Raw genomic sequence first — 21051 nt, forward strand, 5'->3', positions numbered from 1 at the left:
TCAATCCATATATAGTTGACATGCTAAATCCAGGAGACTTAGGGGATTTTTAACTAATTGTTTTAATAGATTTTTTAAGGGGAGTTTTAATGGGGATTTTAAGGGTTGGGAGGGATTTTTAAGGGGTGGGAGGGGTAGGGCGGGTGTTGGGGGAAACCCGCCGGGTGGGTTATCAGTTCCTGCGCATGCTCGTGGCGGCGAGTTAATAGGTCCGAGGGTTACGGGGGGAGTTCAGGTTCCACTTGTAGAGGGTGGTGCTATTTGCACGGTATGGGGGAGGGGCAGATTTGGCGGAAGCGGGGGCTCGGATCGTGTTAAGGGGGTGCGCGCTCGATGCTTGCAGGCGATCGCGCGCCCCGAGCCCCCAGACTTTTCCCGTTCCCCGGATGGTCAAGACCCTCAGAGCCTGGGCCTTCGGCTGATGTTGTGTAATGCACGGTCCGTGGCCAATAAGGCCCCCCTAATCTACGATCTTATTCAGGGGGGTGCCGCGGACTTTATAGGCATTACGGAGACCTGGTTGGGCGCGGAAGGGGGCGTGCCCCTGGTACAGATGTGCCCGCCAGGTTTCCGTGCATTCCATCAGCCGAGAGCCCAGGGTAGGGGTGGGGGGGTGGCGGTTGTGATTAGAGAGAGTCTGGAGCCGAGGGAGACCACTGTACCTCAGATTGCCGGGTGTGAATCCCTCTTTGTGAAGTGGGGCCATAGATGTCAGATGGGCTTGCTGGTCACGTACCTGGCTCCTTGCTGCGTGACAGCTGCCCTGCCCGAGCTCCTGGAGGTGCTTGCTGGGGTGGCAGTTGAGACCCCCAGACTTTTAGTCATGGGGGACTTTAACTTGCCATCTTCCGGCTCGTCATCGACAGCAGCTCGGGAGTTCACGGCTTCCATGACGGCCCTAGACCTGACTCAAGTAGTTGATGGCCCTACCCACATCGGGGGTGGTACACTCGATCTGATTTTTGTCTCTGGTCAGTGGTTGAGAGATCTGGACTTAAAGGAAATAGTCACTGAACCTTTGTCATGGTCAGATCACTCTCTCCTTCGCCTAGACTTTCTGACCGCCATCCAACACCGCAGGGAGACGGAGCCGATACGTTGGTTCCGTCCCAGGCGCCTGATGGACCCGGAGAGGTTCCGGACGGAGCTTGGGCCATTTCCTGAGGGTCTGGCTCACGGCACGTCTGAGGAACTTGTTGCGGCCTGGGAACGGGCCGCGACGGGGGCCTTAGATCGTGTCGTGCCTCTGCGGCCTCTGACCCGGCGCAGGTCCCAACCGGCTCCTTGGTTCTCCGAGGAGCTGAGAGGGATGAAGCGCCGGAGAAGACGCCTAGAGAGCTCTTGGAGGTCCAGCCGTTCAGAGGCTGATCGGACACTAGTGAAGTCCTATACTAGGACTTACCTAGTGGCATTGAGGAAGCGAGGCGTTGCTACGCCTCCTCCCTCATTGCGTCGGCAGATAACCGCCCAGCCGCCCTGTTTCGGGTGACTCGTTCCCTCCTTCACCAGGGGGAGCGGGATGACCCGCTGCAGGGACGTGCTGAGGAGTTTAACGGTTATCTATACGATAAAATCGTTCAGCTTCGGGACGGGTTGGACCAAAATTGCGGTGACTCAGGTGAGACGCTCGAGAGTGGTCTTGGTGACATTGTTTGGGATGAGTTTGACCCTGTAGCTCCCGAGGACATGGACAGGTTGTTGGGTAGACTGAATGCCACCACGTGTTTACTGGACCCGTGCCCCTCCTGGCTGGTGCTGGCCACTCAGGAGGTGACACGAGGCTGGCTCCAGGCGATTACGACCGCTTCTTTGGTGGAGGGTGTCTTTCCGGCCGCCTTGAAAGAGGCGGTGGTGAGACCCCTCCTTAAGAAGCCTTCCCTGGACCCAGCTGTTTTAGGTAATTATCGTCCGGTCTCCAACCTTCGCTTCGCAGCGAAGGTTGTAGAGAGTATGGTGGCATATCAGTTTCCCTTACACCTGGATGAAACTGTCTATCTAGACCCGTTCCAGTCCGGTTTCCGGCCCGGTTACAGCACGGAGACGGCTTTGGTCGCGTTGGTGGATGATCTCTGGAGGGCCAGGGATAGGGGTTGTTCCTCTGCCCTGGTCCTATTAGACCTCTCAGCGGCTTTCGATACCATCGACCATGGTATCCTGCTGCGCGGTTGGAGGGATTGGGAGTGGAGGCACCGCTCATCGGTGGTTCTCCTCCTATCTCTCCGACCGGTCGCAGTTGGTGTTGACAGGGGCAGAGGTCGGCCCGAGGCGCCTCACTTGTGGGTGCCGCGGGGTCGATCCTCGCCTTCTGTTTAACATCTACATGAAGCCGCTGGGTGAGATCATCAGTGGTTTCGTGTGAAGTACCAGCTGTATGCGGATGACACCCAGCTGTACTTTTCTACACCGGACCACCCCAACGGCTATCGAAGTGCTGTCCCGGTGTCTGGAGGCCGTACGGGTCTGGATGGGGAGAAACAGGCTCAAGCTCAATCCCTCCAAGACAGAGTGGCTGTGGATGCCGGCATCCCGGTACAGTCAGCTAAATCCACGGCTGGCCATCGGTGGCGGGGCATTGGCCCCGGTGGAGAGGTGCGCAACTTAGCGCCCTCCTGGATGAACGGCTGTCCTTAGAAGATCATTTGACGGCCGTCTCCAGGAGAGCGTTCTACCAGGTTCGCCTGGTGCGCCAGTTGCGCCCCTTTCTGGACCGGGATGCCCTGTGCACGGTCACTCACGCACTCGTGACGTCTCGCCTGGATTACTGCAATGCTCTCTACATGGGGCTCCCCTTGAAGGGCATCCGGAGGCTACAGTTAGTCCAGAATGCGGCTGCGCGGGTGATAGACGGAGCCCCTCGTGGCTCCCGCATAACACCTATCCTGCGCAGACTGCACTGGCTACCTGTGGCCTTCCGGGTGCGCTTCAAGGTTTTGGTGACCATCTTTAAAGCGCTCCATGGCATAGGGCCGGGTTATTTACGGGACCGCCTACTGCTACCGAATACCTCTCACCGACCCGTGCGCTCTCATAGAGAGGGACTCCTCAGGGTGCCGTCAGCGAGGCAATGTCGTCTGGCGACGCCCAGGGGAAGGGCCTTCTCTGTGGGGGCTCCCACCCTCTGGAACGAACTACCCCCCGGACTCCGTCAGCTTCCGGACCTTCGGACCTTCCTTGTGAGCTTAAAACATACTTATTTAATTGCGCAGGACTGAGCTAGATTTTAAATTTATGGGTTTTTAATTGGGTTTTATTTTTTATATTTTTTAATTATTGGGCTTTTAGAATAAGTTTTTTAATTGTTTTTTATATTGTATTTATGTGTTTTTTAAGTGCCTGTAAACCGCCCTGAGTCCTTCGGGAGATAGGGCGGTATATAAATATGATCAATAAATAAATAAATAAAATAAATTTTGTCCATTCCTTTAAGTATCTTTCTTGCGTATTGTCTTTCAAAAAGGCTGAGATTTTTGCCATCTCAGCCAAATTGGCAACTTTCAATATCCATTCTTCTATTGTAGGTACCTCTTTTTTCTTCCAATACTGTCCTATCAGTAATCTTGCCGCTGTTATTAGATTTAAAATCAATTTAGTCTCAATTACTGTACAGTCCGTAATAATTCCCAGCAGAAAAAATTGCGGCAGGAAGTTTATCTTCTTTTTCAGAACATTTTGTAAAATCCACTAAATTTTTATCCAAAAGGCCTTAATATCCTTACAAGTCCACCAAATATGAAAATATGTAGCGTCATCACAATTACATCTCCAACATTTTGCTTGCATATCTGGATACATAAACGATAGTTTCTTAGGATCTAAATGCCATCTATAAAACATTTTATAAAAATTTTCCCTTAAATTCTGTGCCTGCGTGAATTTAACATTTCTAACCCAAATTTTTTCCCAAGTTTCCAATAATATTGGCTCCTGAAAATTTTGTGCCCACTTTATCATACAGTCCTTTACCAAGTCCCTTTCAGAATCGTATTTCAAGTAACACATTATACAACCTCTTTATATGCTCCTGAGACTGATTTCTAATTTGCTTTACCAAATTTTCCTCATTCTGCACTATACCAATTTTCTGATCTTCCTTCCATCTAGCACGTAGTTGCTCATATTGAAACCAAGTATAATTTTTCCCTTCTCCTTTTAATACATGCAGAGATTTTAATTGCAAATTACCTCTTTCAGTATACAAAAGATCTTTATATGTAATCATTTCCTGATTTTGTTCTATATTTATATTCTCTATTGTATGTCTAGGACTTGCCCACATAGGAACCTTATAATCTTAGAATCTTAAATAGAAAAAGGCTGTCAAGATCTAAGGCCTGTAAGTATTTAATCTGATTTATTTTTGTAGGTGAAAATCCTTTGGCAGATGACCAAAGTAACCATGATATTAACTCAGTTGCTGGAGTACTGAAGCTCTATTTCCGAGGGCTGGAGAATCCTATTTTTCCTAAGGAAAGGTTTAATGATCTTATTTCTTGTGTCAGTAAGTTAAATTTGTTTCTTTTTGTGTTTTGAATGGTCACTTTAATGAATGAAATTGTATTATTTGCTCAGACATAATCTATTTTACAACAGCTTTATATAGGACAGCTTACTGCTATCATAGTTATTTATGTGCATCCATTTTAACACATATATTTTTGAATTTACATTCTCTCCTCAATAAGAACAAATTATACATAGCACTCAGCATATATATACCCGTCTCCCTTGTATAGATATTTAAGTTAGCTTATTAGATATCCCCCCTCCCAAATACCATTGGTTTGGTTAATGTACTGCATTTTGTTAAGGACAGAGCTTAAGCAAGGAACCATATTTTTCTCCTTCCAGATATAGACAAAGATCCTATTTGGATGAATTAACCATTCACAAGCCTTTGGAATTTGTTCATACAGTATCATTAATATCAACAGGAAATCTTAGAACAGATTAATATGTCCATTTGCACTCTTGTATAGTCTATACAATCTTTTTCCAATCTGGTATTCTCCAAATGTGTTGCAGTACAATTCCCATAGTTGTCAAATGTCATATGACCCAACACATCTTGAGTTGTTGCCCAGCATATCAGCTCTGGAAAGTTCTTCTATACTTTCAGTAGCCAACCATAACTAATTTTTTCTACTTAATGTTACAGGAACAGAAAATCTCTATGAGAGAGCTCTTCACATACGTAAACTTTTGCTGACATTGCCCAGATCTGTCCTTATCTTACTGAGATATCTTTTTGCCTTCCTCAGTCAGTAAGTAGGTTTAGTTTTCTATATTTTAAGGAAGTTGTGTGTGACAGAGAGAAAGAATGTGGTGGTGGGGAGACCAGAGAGAGAGAGGGAGGGAGAGAAAGAATTTGATTTTAACAAAGACTGTATATTATTTTTATTGACAGAAGAGGAATGATTTTCATGCAAACTAGAATTAGCTCTTTAAATTACACCACCATAGAAATAGTATTGAAAGCTTGAAAATAGAAGTTATGATAATATTTGCACATTGGAACATTGTGTTTGTTGGATTTTTTTCAAAAAAAGCTTCACCAACATATTTACATGTACCTTAATATGGTATAACAATGTTTGAGGTTCTAATTTCCATCATCCCAGAATATATTGGACACTGAATGTAAATATTGCTCTTGAAAATACAAAGTTGTATTCATGTGAAATGTATAGAAATTTAAGGAGAACTTTTTTCCCGTTATCTTATTTATAATCGCAGATTTAGTCAGTGTATAATATAAACAAGATTCCTGGTTATTTACTGAGACAGTGGGAACATTTGGAATTTTGAGTAGATGTTACAGGAACTTAACATAATGGTGTAGTGAATCAGAATTTATCTATTGTTTATCCATTCTGTCTAGCTCAGCATTTCTGAACCTCAGCAACATTTTGAATTCTGTGGGAATTGCTCCAGACATATTAAAAGTTGAAAAAGTTGAGAAATGCTGCTCTAGAATATGAGGATGCTCTCTGTCACCCCAGTTTACTTTTCTTTTTAATTTGGCAGGTGGCTGGTTTCAAAATAGGCATTGGACTATGCGTGTGCGCGCGCACACATACACACAAACTTCTTTACAATGCTAGAGGCATTGTTAGTACAGCAGATTATGTTTGAGCATGGAGGTTTTCTTGGTTAATTCTATTCACTTTTTAATTAAAGCATTGTTAAAATAAGATTGTTAGGCAAGAAGTTTGGCAGGCACCAAGGAACAAGTTGTGTGTGTATTGTTACCCTTAAGAACTTCCTTGGAAATCTAGGCTTTAAACAATATATAAGGTGACATCTCAGTCTCTTCAGATGGTGAATATTTAGGTCTGGGAAATAGGTGTGAACGTTTTAAGACAAAGACTTTCTAACTCACAGAAGGCATATGCAGTATTCCTATGCTTGGATTATCAATAATTTATAAAATAATAACAGTCTTTGTAAACATCACAGATCTAAGTTCCAAAATAGCAGTTTAGCAAAAGGTATGCACCCACAATACTAATACAGAATGAGATCACAAAAGTACATTTCAGCTATTGCCTTCAGCAGCTTGTACCTGTCAATTTAAGTCTAATTATAGAGCACACTGGAATTCTGTCTAGTACAGGCATCAACCAACATATTTGAGTATGTAGAGAGATTCATTTTAACGCTTCATTTTAATTTTCATGTATAAGCATACAGTATATAGGAGGATTATGGCATTTTGAAAATGGTTTTGGAAAAGTGTTTTAAATCTTACATGAAAAAGTCATATCTCTGCTGTTCATTAAAGCAGCCTCATCTTTTAGTTGTCCAATCTCTTCTTAAAAGCTTTCAGTGCTGGGAGCATTCACAACTTCTGGAGGCAATTTGTTCTGCTGATTAATTGTTCGAACTGTCAGGAAATTTCTCCTTAGTTCTAGGCTGCTTCTCTCCTTGATTAGTTTCCATCCATTGCTTCTTGCCTTGCCTTCTGGTGCTTTGGAGAATAGCTTGGATTAACAGATTAACAGAGTTGGAAGGGACCTTATAGGTCATCTAGTCCAACCCCCCACTCAAGCAGGAGACCCTACACCATTATTGACAAATGGCAGCCCAATCTTTTCTTGAAAGCCTCAAGTGATGAAGCTCCTACAACTTCCAAAGGCAAGCTGTTCCATTGGTTGATTGTTCTCACTGTCAGAAAATTCCTCCTCATTTCTAGGTTGAATCTCTCCTTGGTCAGTTTCCATCCATTTTTCCTTGTCTGGCCTTCAGGTGCTTGATTCCCTCTTCTTTGTGGCAGCCCCTGAGATATTGAAACACTGTCAAGTCACCCGTCCTCCTTTTCATTAAACTAGACATACCCAGTTCCTGCAACCATTCTTCGTATGTTTTAGCCTCTCGTCCACTAATCATTTTTGTTCTCTTCTCTGCACTCTTTCTAAAGTTTCAACATATTTTTTGCATCATGGTGACCAAAACTGGATGCAGTTTTCCAAGTGTGGTCTTACCAACGCATTATAAAGTGGTATCTTTTCTTTTATGTACACTGAGAGCATATGAACCAAGACAAATTCCTTGTGTGTCCAATCACACTTGGCCAATAAAATTCTATTCTATTCTATTCTATTCTATTCACACTTCATGTGATCTTGATTCTGCCCCTCTGTTTATGCAGCCTAGAACTTTGTTGGCTTCTTTGACAGCTGCAGCACACTGCTGGGTCATATTTAAGTGATAGGACGCCGTTCTTAAAGTTACTACTGTTGAGCCAGGTACCACATATACTGCACCTGTGTATTTGTATTTTACCATTGAATTTTATTTTGTTATATAGCTCCCAATGTTCAAATCTGTCAAGTTCCTTTTGCATCTAAAGCTTATCTTCTGGAATGTTCACTATTTCTGCCAACTTGGTGTCATCTGCAAATTTGATGAGTTTCCCATCTATTCCCTTGTCCAAATCATTGGGATAGCCTTGGGATAGCACACTGCATACTTCCCTCCATGTAGATGCAGTTCCATTGAGTGCAGTTGGTTAGCCAGTTACAAATTCATCTGGCGGTGATGCTCTCTAGTTCACATTTTTCTATCTTATCAAGTAGTAGGTTGTGGTCTACTTTATTAAATGCTTTACTAAAATTCAAGTAAATTATATCCACAGCTTTCCTCTGGCCCACTAATTTGTCACTTTGTCAAAGAATGCATTAAGATTTATCTGGCATGATCTGTTTTTGACAAACCCATGTTGGCTTTTGGTTATGATTTTGTCTGCCTCTAGGTATTTGCAGTTCGTTGCTTGATTATTTTTTCCAGAATCTTCCCAAGTATTGATGTAAGGCTGATAATAGATATATAGTTTCCTGGATCTGTTTTTTTCCTTTTTTGAAGATGGAAACTTCATTAGCTCTTTTTCAGTCCTCTAGTAGTTCCCCGGTGTGCCAGGATTTTTTAAAGCTATAGTTCAGTGGTTCTGAACTATATATTTAATTGAAACTGTAGAATCACTTTCAATGAGATAGGCATCCATATAAATATGGTAAATAAATAAACAAGATAAACATATGAGATGAGACAAAACAGAAGAACTGAGATATAGAGAATCTTCCTGTGCAGAAATGGAGTGCATGTTAGATACTTAGGCAAAAAGGGAGCTAGCCAAAAGAAAAGCAAAGGAAATCGTTTACAGGCAGGCAATGGAGTTTTCTTTTAAAGTAGTGTAAAAAATAAGCTTCTATTTGGCTTTTAATGTAGTAATAAAGAAAACACCCATTGTGGCTATGAAAGATGCTGGGACGAAGAATTCAGAAAAAAATGAGAATGGTTCAAAGGCAAAAGGAAATTCTCTGAATGCAAACAAATTAAAATCCCTTATATAGAGTGGGTAAAAATGATAATGATTTTTTTAAAAAATAGCATATGTAATAAAATTAGTCATTTTGGATAAGGAAAAATGTAAGAGGTCCACTAGACTGAACTGTTGTCTACGCATCCCTGTTAATATGCCAGATTTTTGAGATGTAAAAAAATCAGACCAAGATAAATCACTTTAATATAATATATAAACTGTACAATTCAACTGAAATCAAATTGGATTTTTTAGGGAAAAATAACTATAAAACTGTCCAATAACACGCTTGCAAAATACTTATTTTCTTTCTTTTTATTTAAACAGCCTTTCTCAGTACAGTGATGAAAATATGATGGATCCTTATAACCTGGCCATTTGTTTTGGCCCAACATTGATGCCAATTCCAGATATACAAGAACAAGTGTCATGCCAGGCTCATGTAAATGAAATCATCAAAACCATTATTATTCACCAGGAGATCATTTTCCCAGATAGCAAAGAATTAGATGGTCCAGTATATGAAAAATGTATGGCAGGTGATGACTACTGGTAAGTCCTTCAACCTTTTACCAAACAAACTTGTCATATTATTCTCTGAGCAGCTTTGAAGAATCTTGCTCCCATCTACCACAAAAAAACCTGTGATTTGCCTGCCAGTCTAGGTAAATTATATGTAGAAATTTGTCAATAGTGCAACCAGTTCTTTTTAATATGATGTAAGGCCTGAAGCTGGTGGAGGAGGAATTACTTATGCCAGAGAAAAAAGCATTTTGTAAACAAGGACAGATGGCAGAAACATTCAAGGCTGGAAAACATGCAGCAGCTATGCAGCCAATGGTTCAAAAATGCAGTAGCACTGAGAGGCCTAGTATTTAAATCCTGGAACTAATATATATAAACAGCAGAATTCTGGAGTGGTATAAGACAACTTATTTGTCTGTATAGTTTCCTAACTCTGCAGTAAATCTGTTTTTCTAACCTGTTTTTGTCGGCATGGGAGAGAAAGTTTAATCACCCAACCTGGTATGAAGCCTTGCCACATGGTCTCTTATATAGGATAAAAGGTGCATGAGATTAGTCTAGAACATGAATCTATCTTAGACTAGAGACCTACGTTTAGATGAAGATCATCCATAAAATGGCGGTAATTTTTTGAGGGTCAAATAATAGCCAAGAAGAGAAAAAAGTGGATTTTAAATCACATTGGCTGTGTTGTGGATCCGGGGAAATTGTAGATGGGACTGGCTTAGTAGGCTTGGCTTAATAACTTTAAGATGCAGTCAGTCTCTTTTTTTCTTTGATATCTTGATGTCAAATTAATTCTTTTGTATGGCGGTTTCCCATCAATGTGTTCAAAATCAAGATGCAGACTATGACTATTTAGATCAAACTAGATGTTACATACAGATATTTGGAAATACTCCATCCAGGACACTAATATTATCACCATTATCACCATCACCAACCTGACAATTTTGTGACTGATTCGATTCTATAATTTATATGGAGACATACAGAAGATGTAACACCACCCAGTAAATTAATTTTAGCCTAGATTTCTGGTTAACTTTTTGCCCACTAATTAAGAACTAGAATTCCCTCTCTATCTCAAGTACCTTGATGTGCTCCAAATTCCTAATATATCCAAATATATTCATATTTTGTCAGAGGTCTGTGTGAAGCCATTTAGATTCCTTTTCCATCTTGAATCTCAGCTTATGCAACTCTGCCTTACTTTAAAAAGCTTCAAACATTTCCTTCCCTTCCTTCAGAGGGAATTGCTGGGATTACCTCTTTATGTGACATTACAGAGTGCTTCTTTCCCATGAAAAAAAGTGATTCTGTTTGAATTAAGGATGTGTATTCTGTACCTAGCATGGTGTGTGTGTCTGTGTCTGTGTCTCTCTCTGTGTATAGAAAGTTAGAAAACTACTTAACCAAGTGTTGCTGAAGCCTTGTTATATTTGAAAAAATAATACATTAATATGACCAGTTTATTGGAATTTTAAATGATAGTTCCAGCCTACCATCAAATAAATTCATGTGCTCCTTCTCTACAGTGACAGCCCTTATAGTGAACATGGTACCTTAGAAGAAGTGGATCTGGATGCTGGGGCAGAAGTACACACTAGTGACGATGGTATGCAGTTTTTTGCTCTTTCCCATGACATTGTGTCTCTTTTTAATTCCATGTGTATGCCATTCACAGAGGAAATGTTTTTTCATTGTCTATAATATTGCATGAAATTTTTTTGCTCAATACTCTTACCTGTTTCTTTGCTTTTTTTCCTGACTAACACAGACAGGTTGGAAATAAGTACTGCAGCAAAAACTATTTCTACTGCCAGTATAAAGGGCATAAAGGGCGAATCAGTTGTTAAATTTTTGCACAGTTGGAGAACCGGCTAATTGCATCACAGGCTGGCCCTGCCAACCCCGCCCCTTCCACTCACTCCTTATCTGGCCTCGCCCGCCTTGGCCATGGCTTAGCACAGTGGTTCCCAACCAGTGTGCCGCGGCACTAAGGGGTGCCGTGAGATCTTTTGAGGGTGCTGGGAACTTTTGAGCTACGGAGATTTTAAATATCTATTTCCTTATAAGGGTGCCGGGAACTTTTGAAAGGCTTTCCAAGGGTGCCTCAAACAAGAAAAGGTTGTGCCTCAAACAAGAAAAGGTTGGGAACCACTGGCTTAGCAGTTGCTGTTCTCTGGCTCCTTCACTCACTAGCTCGCTTGTCTCGACCATGTGGACACCGCAGCCCAGCCCACTTGCCTGCCTCCCATGCGGCCCAGCTAGCTGCCTGTCGGGTGATCTTTCCTTCGCCACTTTGCCAGTGCAAATGGCCTGTTACGGGGCTTTCTTAGGGCTCCCCTGGCCTTTTACCTGCCAAAATGGAGGGTCCCTGGGCCTGAATTGCCCTCCCCACCCCATTTCCCATGGCTTTACTGTACTTACTTTTCAAAGAGCTGCAGAAGAGGCTGAGCCACGTGGCAGAGAAGCCAAAGTCTTTTATTCAGAAGCCGGTGAAGCTGTTAGAAGGTGAGATGTAAGGAAAACAGCTTTTCCCATCTGAATAAAAAGACTTCAGCTCCTCTACCATGAGGGCCTGCAGGCTTAGTCTGCTCAGACTTAGTTGGGCCCAGTCTACTTGCTGCTGATTGGCTAGTTCAAATGAGCAGCTTCGGGGATTGGGGCATGGCAGCCAATCAACAAGGTTCAGCCCAATGAGACAAAGAAAGCAACCTCCCCTTTGATTGGCTGAAGCAGGAGACTACTGGCCACATGGCCCCAACTGAAGTTTTTTACTCAGAAGCTGGTGAAAATGTTTTCCTTAGATTTCACGTTCTTACAGCTTCACCATCATCTGAATAAAACACTTTGGCTTCTCTGCCAATGGGTCAGCCTCTTCTGGACCTCTGGAGTTCTTCAAAAAAATAAGATCTTCAAAAAGTAAGTAATAAAGTAAATGGCATGATAAACATTTTCATTATTTTCAGTGGGAAGTAAAGATAATTATGTTAGCATGAACGTAACCTATTAAAGTTACGTTTAAATATATAAAAGAACTATTGTATATGTTAAATATGTCCCTAATTTGCAACTAAATCATTTATGTCCATCCTTTGATTTTTGTAGCAAATTGTACATTTTTGTTTTGATAAAAGCAAAGTGAATATTCACTGCGAATCAATGAATGTTTGTTCAGAGTAGTTCCTCTCTCACCATCCTCTAAAGCTCTACTCCTTAACTGATTTTTCTTCATAATTTGCCTATTTAGAACAACATAAAGGAAGCAGAAAAAATGGCAACAGAATTCCTAAGGTAGCAAAATCCCTACAGCTATATAATGAATGGTCTCTAAAGTGGTTGTACTACCACAGTAAAATGTTAGTACAATGACTTTAAAATACAGCTATTACTGTTTCCAAAATATATACTGGTACTTGCTAAAATATTAGAAGGTACCTATGTTTTTCTTTTCTTCTTCCTATATATATATATATGTTAACAGATAGCTGCTTCCATTATCAGAAGAACAACTTCCAACATAGGAGGGAATAATCAAAAATCCAGCAAGTTTTTATATTTGCTTGAGAGTCTGTGAGAAACCTTTTGCTAATGTTAGAATGAGACTTCACTGAACAATTAATGTGTACAAGTCTTCTTGTAGTTCTTGAAATCCATGTCACAGAATTCAGTGTTTCAAAGGTATTCATATCATTTTAGCCATTTTTTACTGTGTAAAAGAGTATTTCCTTCTGTCAGTTCTGAATCTGTCCTCATTTGTTTTCAGCAGTTAGCCTCAAGTTATAACACTGTAATAGCAGAAGAAAGACAACTTTCTCTCCATATTATGCATGTTGGTACTTCTCAATGTTGTTTTCTCTTTCCTTCAGTACAATCTGAAGAGCCACAGTTGGTTGATTTCTTCTGATAGGGCAGATATTCCGATTCTCTAGTCTTTTTGATTGTGTTTTTTGCTGTTTTCCAACTGTAATGAATTCTTAAAGTTCAGTGAACAGAACTATGTACAATATTTCAAGATGGTCTTACCATAGTTTTTTATAAGGTAATTTTGTGAAAATAAATCCTTTAGTCCTAGCCTGATAGCTTTATTCCTTAGAGATTATTGGATCCCAAAATGTACTATTTGAATAATAATATTTTTCCTCATTTAGCTTGCTAATTTTTATTATGTACTCATGTCCCTTGCTGTTATAAGCTATTTTTAAAGTCTTGTGATTTATCTTTCACAGAATGTGATCCAATAGAAGCTATAGCCAAGTTTGACTATATTGGAAGATCTGCACGAGAACTCTCTTTTAAGAAAGGGGCCTCACTGCTTTTATATCATCGAGCTTCTGATGATTGGTGGGAAGGAAGACATAATGGAATTGATGGCCTTGTACCCCACCAATATATAGTGGTTCAAGATATGTAAGAAACAGCTAAATTTATTGTAATACCAGAGGTACTCTTTTCAGACCAGCATTTTCCTCTGGTGGGAGATCTACAGATTCTAAATTCCAAATTACAGGATACCAGAAAGCTTTACATCTCAACTGTTGCAAGTGCAACTAAGGATTACTCTCTCCAGCCATTCTGTCATAAATATAAGATAACATATTTCCTGTTTTGTGATTTTAATTTTAGTTAGTTTTCTGTCTTTTAACATCAGCCTCTTTATAAGGCTAATTTGAAGTTATACTTCAAATACTTATTTAACAATTAATAAACAATCATATTATTTTGAATATATCAAATCATTTAGGCAGGCATCTAAAGTGAAGGCTGTTATCTAGAAACTAAATATTGAATTGAAAACTACGCTGGTTAGAGGGTTTTGATAGCCATGTAGTAGTTGATGTTTGATTATGTATGTAACAAATGCCTCTGAAAACAGTAACTATAACAGTGGCAACTACAGTAAACTATAATTACAGCAAAATGACACGAACAGAAAGATCTCATCATGCAAATATGGCCATGATGTATCTTAATCTCTGATGCAAGCATGCACATTACAGTATTTGCATGATAATATCACTATAAAAGTTTGTCTTTGGCTCTCATTGCTTCTCCTTGTGAATCCCATACAAGACAATTGTTAGTGAAGAGAAGATAGAGGGAAATAGGGAGATAAAAAACTGGGTCTGAAATAAAACATGTTTTTCTTATTTTAAAGCTACATACCCTAATTTTGCAAAATAAGATTTTTTTTAATGTTTAGGGATGATACATTCTCAGATACACTGAGCCAAAAAGCAGATAGTGAAACCAGCAGTGGGCCAGTACTTGAAGACAAATCTTCTTCCAAAGATATGAGTTCACCAACAGATTTGAATTCTGAAGTATATCTAGGAAGGTAAATATAATCAATTAATTATCATTAAATAAATCTGTTTCATTTATATTGCACTTCAAAATATTAAAATTTATTTTTCCTCAAATCTAGTAGTCACTAATGCCTGTAATATATATCATTTTTATAACGCAGAGAACTTGGAAATTAAGGAGTAATGACTAGTCATGTGTAAGTTAATATTTGAAGGGGGAACTTTCTGAGTTCAAATTCTACATAATATCATGCTGCGGCATCGTTGCCAGGTGTGGGAGGGTTTTGAAAGTATTATTTACACATTCTTTATTTTGTCTTCTGGAACTTCCTTTTCTTGCCCTGTATTGCAGGCAGCGCAAGAGATCTGAACTTCCACTTTCTGGCAGACGTCCTGGCAGGACCAGTGATGGACACTGTCCAGTTCATACACCACATGGCCTTACTAATTCTTCAATGGAATTAGTTTCCCCCAGTATGGCAAGCCACTCTACTTCTCGAGCTGCCCTTCAGAACCATAGCCTCACAACTGATAGCCCAGAAAGGAGACGGAAGCCTGGCCACAGCAGCCTCACCAATATTAGTAGACATGAATCTCTGAAAAAAAGTGACAGCCCTGCAATTAGAAGATCAACCTCATCTGGCCAGTATCCTGTTTTCAATGACCACAAACCACTTGACCCAGAGTCAATTGCTCAGGTATGTATTGTTAACATACAAACAATTGGGGGAAATGAATTTCATCAAGCAATATATATCTTTTCATCATCATAAATCCCTTCAGATATGTTGGAGTGAAAATCCCCAAATTGGACAGGGGGAGGGGGTGGAGCAAGTAGTATTACAACTTTTTAAGAATTAAAACCTCAGCACATCCAGAGAAGGCCAGGTTAGGGAAGGCTATGTTATATCATCAGCATTTTGTAAATAGGTTTGAGTGGATAGTTCCTTCCTTTTAGAATTAACCATCATCAGTAAAAGAACAAGCAGTCAAGTAATTCACTGCATTCAAGTATTTGGTAGGAGAGTCCAAAGGCCTTGGAAAAAATATTCAAATGTCGTTATGTGTCTGTACCTATAAAGATTAGAATCGCAAATCATGGTATTCCCTGGGATACTACGAAAGTTGGACTTTAAAGAAGCAGGATAGGAAGAAGGTTGACTCCCGTGGTTTTGGAGAAGTCTCCTGAGAATACTGTGGACAGCCACGAAAATAAGCTAATGGATCATTGAACAAATCAGAGTTCTTATTTGAGGCCCAAATCACCAGTGTCTAAATTATCCTATTTCGGACAAATTATGCAAAGACTCAGCTCTCTGGAAAAGGGTCTATTGTTGGGAGAGATGGAACAAAAGAGAAGAGGACAACCAGCAGCAAGTTGGATGGACTCAGTTATAGAAGTGATGAGTGCACCATTGGGAGACTTGAAAGGACAGGTTAGGGGTAGATCCTTATGGACAAAATCTATCTATGTGGTTGCTAAAAGTCAAAAACAACTTGATGGCACATAATAAAAATTACTCTCTAGCAGCTGTTCAACTTCTCTGAATTGTAGCTTAGTCTGAATTCCCTGTCCATATTTGTATAGCTGCATTACTATTTGCTAAGATCTTTTTAATTGTCATTTATTGATACAAAATAGATCACTAGTGCTTAAATTTTATTCAAGTATTGCATAAATTTCTGTAAGAAAACTTTTTTTGCTACAAAAGTCAATACAAAAGGGTTCTCAATATTTGTTGTTCTGGCAAGTACAGTTCTGATTCCAATTGCAAATATAATGCTTTGCAAAACATGATTCTACAATTGTGTAGCTACAATTGTCCAGTGTAGACTTTAATTTATGCACATGCATGCATATTTATTCCTTCCTACACAACCTGTATCTTTACAACCATAACTTGAAAATGCTTTGGTAATGTCAGTCATTCAAATTTGAAAGACTCTCCCTATGCTCATCCTTTGCAAGCATAAAGGAAGCTCCCAGATAAAACACTAAAGATAAAACTCAGATAAAGGTCTTCAAACTTTTACTTTGATGAAAGCATCAGTATTTTATTTCACCCAGTCAGGAAACCCCTGGTATTGCACTTGTGAGTAAACTCTGCTAAACCTGTTTTCTGTTTAATTTACAAAGCCAGTTTTAAATAAAATGAAATAAATATATCCTTTTTCCTTTGTCTTCCATGAATATTTTTCTGTTCTCTTTCCCAGTTAAGCTTTTTTAACTCTCTGCTTGGGGTGGCCTTTCCTACTTCCTCTTTTAGTTGTCTGTCCTTTCAGAATCATTATCACTTGAATTGAATGGTAGTGTATATGCATATATTGTATTTTGTATATGATTTGTGTGAATAATTCAGGGTGCACACACATTTATGCAAATGTGAGATTTATATCTATCTGTTGCTTCATATAACAGTAAAAAGTATTTACAAAGCTTGAATTTTCTATTTCTGTAGTAATTGTCAACATATTTGCTTCTCCCTTTTAATAGGATATTGAAGAGACAATGAATACGGCTCTAAATGAACTTCGGGAACTGGAACGCCAGAGTTCTGCAAAACATGCTCCAGATGTTGTCCTTGATACCTTAGAACAAATGAAGAATTCTCCCACCAGCACCACCTCAACAGAATCTTTGAGTCCTCTTCACAATATCCTGTTAAGAAATGCCGAGCCTCAGATTCGCCGTAGCACTAGTTCTTCCAGTGATACTATGAGTACCTTCAAGCCCATGATGACACCAAGAATGGGGGTGCAGCTAAAGCCACCTGCACTGAGACCAAAGCCAATAGTTCTTCCAAAAACAAACCCAAGCATAGGCCCCTCTTCTCCTTCCCAAGGCCCAGCTGACAAGTCTTGCACGATGTAGAACCCAAGAAACCAAGTGCGGAGTGAACTACCAAAAGAATGTATCCATGATAGTTGTCTGAATTACAATATATTATTAGTTTATATTTAGAAAGGGAGAGATTTGTTTTTTAAAATGTTAAAGTCTTGAGCTACCTACTTTAACATGGGTATTTAATAGGAGTTGGGTTCAATTTTTAAACTGGAACATTCAGTGTCTACTTTTGCAATATATGCTTAACACAGTTAAAGACTCAGTGAGTGCATTTTTACAGCATGCTGAGCTGGATTAGATTGGGTTGGGAGGATGTAGTTTAGCACATTTCACAAACCCAGCCTATTTGGTTAGTTTATGATCCAGTGTATCGCAAAAAGGAAAATTACATGTATCGTGTATGCCATTTTAAAGCAACAGGAATACACACATTTACTTGAAATCTCCACACTGCACTTTTTCTGATGAAGACACCATAGTCACTGCCAGCATCACACTAATTTAACAATATATATTTGAGTGTGGTTTAAGACTTCACAAAGAATTATGGTAATTTGAAATGAATTTGTTAAGAAATAGGGTTTATTTTTAGTGCTGCCTGGTTCCAGTTAATTTTTCAGAAGGTCTGAGGCTGTGTTTTAAGAATTACTAAGCAGCCTGTCAAAGTCAATGCAGAAAGGAGACTCACCTTGACATTGCCTTCTGTAGTAGCTATTCAGTATGCATGTGACAGTCCTAGTGTAGTTCACTGACAGGATATGAGGAATTAAATTGCTTCTAGGAAATAGCAGTTTTCTAAACCAGTGGAAGTCTGTGGTCAGAATGACAATTGCAGTCTTCCTCTGGTTGATATCCAGCAGACACCTTCACCAGGCTGGCCAGGAATACTGAGAATTGTGTTCTGACTCTATTGAAGAAAGTGGGTTGTTTCTAATGCTTCCACTCAGGCCAATTGCAGTGCAATAAAACTAGACATTAGCCACTGAATCTGCTTGCTATCAGTTCAGCTCAAAAACTGTTTACATTCCTAAGAGCCACTTGTCTGGACAAGTTTTAATTAATCAATAATCTGTAGCAAAACATTCCTGGACAGCTGCAAACTAAATGAGTAACTTGTTAATACTTTAGATTATGAAACACTGCATACAGATGAATTGTGTTATGTTTTTTGTTAGTTTATTTAAATTGAATTATCTCTTTTTCAACTGGAATAGCTCCTTCAGTTAAGGCAAGAGTTTATTCACAGGGCAAAACATTGTTTTCTACTGTACTACAATCTGAATAAAATGGGTCAAAACTATTTTTTTTCTAATTATGTCAGTATCTTTTTCATGTGTGAGTGAATGCTCTCAACTGGCATAATGCTACATCATTAGGAACTTTTCTGTTATATGTGACCTGTCTTGACAACTCTTGCACAAACCAACACTTAAGCCATGTCCTTTCTCTGAATGTTTTATAGCTTACCTTTGCACTCTAAAGGAGAGTCTATTGTTTGTCATTAATTAAAAGTAACAAAAAAATAATAAAACAGTCTAGGGAAAAGGGGGGTAGGGAAGGAGTCAGTTTATATCCATTGACACATATAAAATTGAAACCAAATACTTATTTTCACATAGCTGTTGTCACAATAGAAATTTGCAGTTCTTCCAGTTGAACATTTTTCTCTTATACTATATGAAATTCCAAAATATAGAAGACTAGCTAATATGTGAAAACACTTGTTATTGCATAATATTTGAAAGGCATTGTTCCCTGCTACTAAGTGAAGTTAATTCATTTTGTTAAGTGATCATAAATGCTAAAACTCATTAAATTATGTTTAGCTAAGAAGTTCACAAAAGTTGCTGTTTCCTAATGTATTGAAAATCAGCTGCTCAATAGTTATTTCTGATCTATTGTTAAGTATTATATTTTGTAAAACTTGCAAGCCTATTTTTGGGGACCAATTTTTGTGTGCCCCAGATGATGTAGTTAATAGCTATTTAGCAAACAAAATTAGAAATTAATGATATTCATTAATGTGAGACAAAGAATCCACTTAGGGATATTCAGCTATGATATGCTGAATTATATTTTTTGCCCTCAATTGATTGAAACAATAGAGCTTTCATATTTTTGAATGCGGTCACCAAAATGAACTATGACATGTCTCTACCCTAGAAACTTAACTAAGACCACACATTCAATATTGAGGCTTCAGCTAATATAAAACTTGTGAAACATGACAGTGACCGTGTAAGGTTGAGAATTGTTTGCTTAACTAGACCAAATCTGAGACTGTGGGACAAACTTGAAAATGTCAGCTTTCTTTTAAGTGCATTCTAGCCTAGTGATTGTTGTTATTAACAGGCCATATATGGTGTAACAAAGGTGGGTGCCTGTATCTTGAAAGTGCATAAGGAAATTCTGTATGTCTGAATATAACTCTACTGGCTTCCATACTGCTTATATTAGAAATTGTTCAGTGAAGAAAACTATTACGAACAGTGAGTTTAGTGAATGTTTCCAGTTAGAACATTCACTTGAGTTAAAATGTGTGTAGTTTGATGGTATGTTGTAGCTACTTCAAGTATAGTAAGTGGATATGTAAAGGGAAATGGATACAACTACAGGCATAGTGAAGGCTAAATGCCTCTGTACTAATCAAGTCAGTATTGTCCTTGACTGTCAGTTAGATAGATTGCAGTACTGGTAGCTTCCTGCTTGTTGACTGTTACCTAATTGTGTCAATGTACATCTGTAAGTATGTACATGTGAAAGTGCCTTTACATTTTTAGAGAAGCTGCTTTGGCTTAGCTTCTTATACTATTGCATTTTCATTTTCATGTTCTGTTGTTTTTGTCCTGCTGCATTCCCACAACATTACTTCCATTCTGGAAAAAAAAAAGGAATTACAATTGCACAGTCCTGGAAGAAAAAAAGAAAATGTACTGTTAAGCTGTTGTGACAATGCACTTTGATGTATAGTACTGTACATTTTGGCATGTACCATATACTTTCAAAATTGTTTCTCATAGTGTAACTTTATAATAAATAAGGATAGTTCTGTCAGAGTATATTTTTGTTGAATGATATCTGTCAATCATTTTTTATTCTTGGATGCCCTCTAGATCCTTTCTTCCTATTCAGTGAATAAGAGCTGCTTGTCACAGATGAGATACATTGTATTGTTTGCTCCATCAAGTCCTAAATGGAAATTTCAAAGTAGCTTTAGAGTGTCAGATACTTTACTTGAGGGTTTATTAGTTGAGCATGCAGCCAACATGTGACAATGGTGCAGCATCAGATGTAATACTGCTGCACAGACTGCTGCCAAAAAACTAGAACTTTCCCTGCCAAATTTAAACTGAGGAAACACTTCTTAAAATTCCGGTCCATGTTAATGTGAACCATGAATAGAGATATTCCTGCAACCCAACCTGAATTGACTTGACAAAGGACCAGATAATCCACTTTATACAGGGTCCTTTTCTGCTGTCATGAGCTGCATCTCTTTCCTCCTGCCCACTCCCACCATCAACGCTGACTGGAACAGTTCCTAAAGA

At 39.3% G+C, this 21051-nt stretch overlaps 1 protein-coding gene across 3 annotated transcripts in view; it reads left to right on the top strand.

The window, feature by feature from the left end:
* SRGAP1 (SLIT-ROBO Rho GTPase activating protein 1) overlaps positions 1-20548 on the top strand; it is a 146103-nt gene extending 125555 nt beyond the window's left edge. For all 3 annotated transcript variants that reach the window (XM_058191200.1, XM_058191198.1, XM_058191199.1), the window contains 8 exons: positions 4364-4498; positions 5156-5261; positions 9146-9370; positions 10882-10961; positions 13579-13759; positions 14553-14687; positions 15011-15356; positions 17153-20548. In XM_058191200.1, coding sequence (XP_058047183.1) covers positions 4364-4498; positions 5156-5261; positions 9146-9370; positions 10882-10961; positions 13579-13759; positions 14553-14687; positions 15011-15356; positions 17153-17530 — 1586 coding nt within the window. In that variant the 3' untranslated portion in view covers positions 17531-20548. The remainder of the gene's footprint in view (positions 1-4363; positions 4499-5155; positions 5262-9145; positions 9371-10881; positions 10962-13578; positions 13760-14552; positions 14688-15010; positions 15357-17152) is intronic.
* The last annotated feature ends 503 nt before the right edge of the window (positions 20549-21051 follow it).

Source organism: Ahaetulla prasina, chromosome 7, assembly GCF_028640845.1.
Source record: "Ahaetulla prasina isolate Xishuangbanna chromosome 7, ASM2864084v1, whole genome shotgun sequence".
Lineage (NCBI taxonomy): Eukaryota > Metazoa > Chordata > Lepidosauria > Squamata > Colubridae > Ahaetulla > Ahaetulla prasina.